The sequence below is a fragment of the Brachyhypopomus gauderio genome, chromosome 15 (assembly GCF_052324685.1).
Source record: "Brachyhypopomus gauderio isolate BG-103 chromosome 15, BGAUD_0.2, whole genome shotgun sequence".
In the NCBI taxonomy this organism is placed as follows: Eukaryota; Metazoa; Chordata; class Actinopteri; order Gymnotiformes; family Hypopomidae; genus Brachyhypopomus; species Brachyhypopomus gauderio.
The window spans coordinates 18926612-18931469 of record NC_135225.1 but is presented as its reverse complement, the minus strand read 5'-3'; the positions used below and the strand labels follow the sequence as shown (position 1 = coordinate 18931469).

The window sequence follows — 4858 nt, the reverse complement described above, 5'->3', positions numbered from 1 at the left end:
TCGTCTCTTTGTTTATTTCTGTTCCTCCTCATCTCTGTCCATTTATGTGATGTTTGTGTGTGTGTGTGTGCTTGTGTAGAACATTGAGTTAAAAGTGGAGGTGGAGTCCATGAATAGAGAGCTCGCAGAGAAACGGGACCTACTGGTGTCTGCATCGTAAGCCCCGCCCACTGCACATGTCAATTCATGGAAACTAGATGTGCCACTCATTGATTTGAATTTTAAAATAAAGAAATTGCTCATTTATGCTTCTATATGTTTAAAATGGTGTGTGTGCGTGTGTGTGTGTGTGTGTGTGTGTGTGTGTGTGTGTGTGTGTGTGTAGGAAAGCCCTGAGGTGAGTCCTGAGGGTCTGTGTCACCAGGGGGGCGCAGTGTCGTCCACAGGACCACGTCCACACGTCTTTATCTCTTCTGAATATGCTGTTTGAATGTTCCAAGTTGTTGTTGTTGTTGTTGTTGTGATTCATCTAGTGATGTGATTTTCATCTCTTCAGTTATTTGAATCTAATTCTGCCTCCCAACATGATGCTAACTTTTCCCACCTTCTTTCACAGAGTGATTGAGCGTCTCCAGGAGTCTATCAAAAACCAGGACGCTCTGATTGGAGAGCTGCAGAAGAAGTGCCCAGAGCAGCCAGTCACAGAGCAGATGGCACAGCTCAGCGTTCTGATTGGGCAAAAGGACAAGGAGCTACAGGTCATTTTGTTGCTGTGGCTGGTTAGATGTGAATCATGTTTTAAAGCCTCTCTTTTTGCCTTCATGAGTGTATCATCAGTGTATCCAGCGTACAGCCACCACACCACAACCACACCCCCACCCACACCCCACCTCTAGCATCACTCCTTCCATAGTCAGCCTGCCTTCCTAGCGTTTTATGGTAAATTAAATACTAACGCCACATTCTTTTGGTTTACGCAGGCTCTGAAAAATGAGTTGGACCAGGAGAGACAGAAAACGGAGAAAGAAAACCAGGTGTGTGTGTGTGTGTGTGTTTCCTTATATGCACCTACTCATGCTTACAATCATACCGGGGTGATCCACAGGCACCAGGCAGACTACAGCTTCCTTAATGATCTACTGAATTACATCATGGGCATGTGTGTCTAATTCCCCATGGAAATTAAAGAGATGTTAGACCCCACCCAAACACACCTACAAAACACACACACACACACACACACACACACACACACACACACACACACACACACACCCACACACACACACACACACACCCACACACACACACACACACCCACACACACACACACACACACACACACACACACCCACACACACACACACACACACACACACAAACACACACACACACACACACCCACACACACACACACACACACACACACACACACACACACACACCCACACACACAAACACACACACACACACACACACACACACACACACACACACACACACACACACACACACACACAAACACACACACACACACACACCCACACACACACACACACACACACACACACACACACCCACACACACAAACACACACACACACACACACACACACACACACACACACACACACACACACACACACACACACACACACTCCTCCTGCCTGATCTGGGGGCAGAGCCCTGCTCCTCTTGCATGGTCTGTTTGTTCATAACTTGTTTTGGATGGTGATAACGTAACCAAAATATAACGTTGTAGTGTTCATATGGTTACGATGCTGCATTGTTGCTAAGTGCCAGCTGCCCCACGGAGGGCTGTTTCTTGTGTTTGCCCCTGACTGGTAGTTTAATTTAGATCAAACAATTGAAATGGTATATATATACACACCATACAGTGAGTTTTCTAAACATAAAAATTATGACAAATATTACCAAAACGCACCAAACACCCCAACATCACGTATGACTCCACAGAATTATTCTCTAATATAAACCACCAGTGTGAGATTCAAACTCGGAGGAAGAAGGACACGCTGGGCATGATGGGAAAGCCCCACCTCCTCCTGACTTGCTATTGGCTGTGAGCTGGCTGGATTCGGTGTAAAACCGTACACATCTGTAAACGTGCCTGGTCATAATGGCTTGTAGGTTATGCTGTCGTTAGTGACAGTCATTCAGCAAAGGGCTTTCAGTTATCAAGCACTTTGTTGAAGGGCACAGTGCCAGGAACCAATCACAGTGCTGGAACCAATCATAAAAATCTTATGAAAACAGCTATCCAATCAAATGAATCCTGGTTGCTTACATTTGCTTAATCCACTAGAGGGCAAACATCTGCTTAGCAACTAGAAGTCCTCACAACATGGGTATTAATTATTATAACAAGTGTTTCAAGATCTAAAGTGTGCTTTCAGCCAACAGGGACCCCTTCTGGCGAGTGGCAGTGTTTGTTGTTAAAACAAGGAGAAAGGGTGGACCTCACAAACCTGTCCCATCTCATGGTCCTCACAGCAATGCAAAAACATGTATATATGTGGGGGGAGGTGGACAGAGGACGGAGCCTCTGAATGCCCAGAAATACTGCTGTATGACTCCTGCAGGGGTCAGATTAGGTCACGTAATGTCACATGGGGGTGTTGTCTTCCCCACCTGAATGGGTATTTTTTGACTGTGTGTGTGTGTGTGTGTGTGTGTTCAGGCATGCTCACTGAAGCAGGAGGAGTTGAACAGGCTGCAGCAGACTGCCAAGCAGCTGAGCGAAGACCTTCAATCCACCAAGAACAGCAGCCAAACACTTAAACACAGACTGGAGGAGATGGACCGTGAGAACAAGGTACACGCACACACAGACTAACTAAAGGTTAGAAAAGCAGGCTCTGTACCGTAAGATTGTAAGTTCGATTACCTGGGCAACGCTTTGTCCTACCTCAACACTCTTATCCTTGTGTGTGTGTGTGTGTGTGTGGTCACTGCCAGGCGCTCTCGGCTGAGCTGGAGCAGAGGAATGGTGAGTTGGGTGTGGAGAGGAGGAACTCTCTGAAGAGAGACAAGATCATCCAGGGTCTGAGCCTACTGCTCAAGGAGAAGGAGAAAGAGGTAACACACAGACACACACACTCAGACACACACACATACCATTACAGGGGTTTACATGTGTACCCCAGCAGTGTCATATAGGCCACCCTTTATGTTAACACTCCCTCTCTCTCTCTCTCTCTCTCTCTCTCTCTCTCTCTCTCTCTCTCTCTCTCTCTCTCTCTCTCTCTCTCTCTCTCCTTCTCTCAGGTTGAGGAGTTGTATGGTAATTTGGAGGAGAAGGAGAAGATTCTTGCCAAGACCAGAGAAGCACTTCACAAAGCCCAGCTTCAGAAGCACCAGGCAAGTAGACCAAACGTGTTTGTGTGTGTGTGTGTGTGTGTGTGTGTGTGTTTTGTGATCAGTTGGTGAGACACACACGTTGATACATAAACTTCACAAAATATGCAATGAGGGACAAGGGAAACATAGGGACTATAAATACACGGAACTAATCCAGACACAGGTGAAGACAATGACGACATGGGCGTGGCAGACGAGGGGAAACCATGGAGACAGACACGCAGGGAACGACACAGACACGAGCAGGAACCCAAAGTGTCAGCTAGAGAGGGGGGCGTAGCCCTACGTGACAGCGTGGCACTTTGGAGAGGCCTTAGAACCAGTGTTAATTTTGACAGCAATTTTTTATTTAGTTTTAGTCTTAGTCTTTTGACTAAAATGTCATTTAGTTTTAGTCATAATTTAGTCATTGGATTTGTTTTTAGTCTTAGTCTAGTTTTAGTCAACTAATTATCATTAGAATTTAGTCGACTAATTATCAAAAGAATTTAGTTGACTAAAATATTAATGGTGTAATAGTCATTATTTACACTTGCACAAAATGAAACATTTATTAACCAATTACAGAATATTATTGTTTGTATGTGCAATATATACAAAAACAAATTTCCAAACAACTTTATTGACCTGAACTTATAGTTATTGACAATAACAATAACAAAACATTGATGACCAGTAGACCCGCTCTACCTGAAAACATATGGAGTTTGTTATGAACAATGCATATTACATTCTATATAAAACTGGGTGCCGGAAAAACAATGCCATAGCCCGCAGATGTCGTTTCATTTGTTGTATTTTTCCCGACATCATCGCTCCACATGGTTTACACACCGTCTTCTTTTTCTCAAAGTCAAAGGAGAAATGTGTCCATATATCGCCTCTTATCTTTCTCCCTGCTGACATTGTCGAGTTAACTTCGAGTTGAATTTCATGAGTGACCACAGTTCACAGGCTGGTCTTCCAAGGCTCTGTGCGATGTGAAGACGTTAGTACCGATTGGACGGTTACCCGGTTTGTCCCGCCTCTCCGTGTACGCTAAAGTAGATCTCTTATAAACTTATCCCTACCTTTCTCAAAAGCTAAATCAGATCTGTAGGGGTGACCTGCAATAGTCGCTGATTCGATTATAGTCGACTATGCCCCCTAATATATTTTATTATTTTTTAAGTTATTACATAATGTGTTCACACCTCATATTTTTGCAATTTATGCAAAACTGCACCACTTCTCTCCTGAGTCAGCTTGAGTGATTTTGGCTGAAATTTTGTGGCTCCCACTGAGTGTGCTAATGTGTTGCAGCCCCCACAATGTAATAAAGACAAACACACACACATATGGCCATCTAAATAACACAAAACCCTAACAGCTGATGAATATTTAATTAGGAGATTATCAGTGAGCTGTAATTAACAGCAATAGTTAAATCTCTCTCTCTCTTTTACACACACACACGCTCTTCTCTCTTTCTCTCAGGACTACATGAACATGGTGTGGGACCTGGAGCAGGACCGGGCGCCAAGTGACATCACGCTGAC

At 44.3% G+C, this 4858-nt stretch overlaps 1 protein-coding gene across 1 annotated transcript in view; it reads left to right on the top strand.

Annotated features, from left to right (window-relative positions):
- The first annotated feature begins 524 nt into the window (after positions 1-524).
- LOC143475945 (uncharacterized) overlaps positions 525-4858 on the top strand; it is a 12661-nt gene continuing 8327 nt past the window's right edge. Inside the window, exons 1-6 of the mRNA XM_076973828.1 lie at positions 525-698; positions 921-974; positions 2641-2775; positions 2919-3038; positions 3228-3320; positions 4797-4858. The exon at positions 4797-4858 is cut by the window's right edge and continues 43 nt beyond it. Of these exons, the coding sequence (XP_076829943.1) occupies positions 525-698; positions 921-974; positions 2641-2775; positions 2919-3038; positions 3228-3320; positions 4797-4858 (638 nt within the window). The remainder of the gene's footprint in view (positions 699-920; positions 975-2640; positions 2776-2918; positions 3039-3227; positions 3321-4796) is intronic.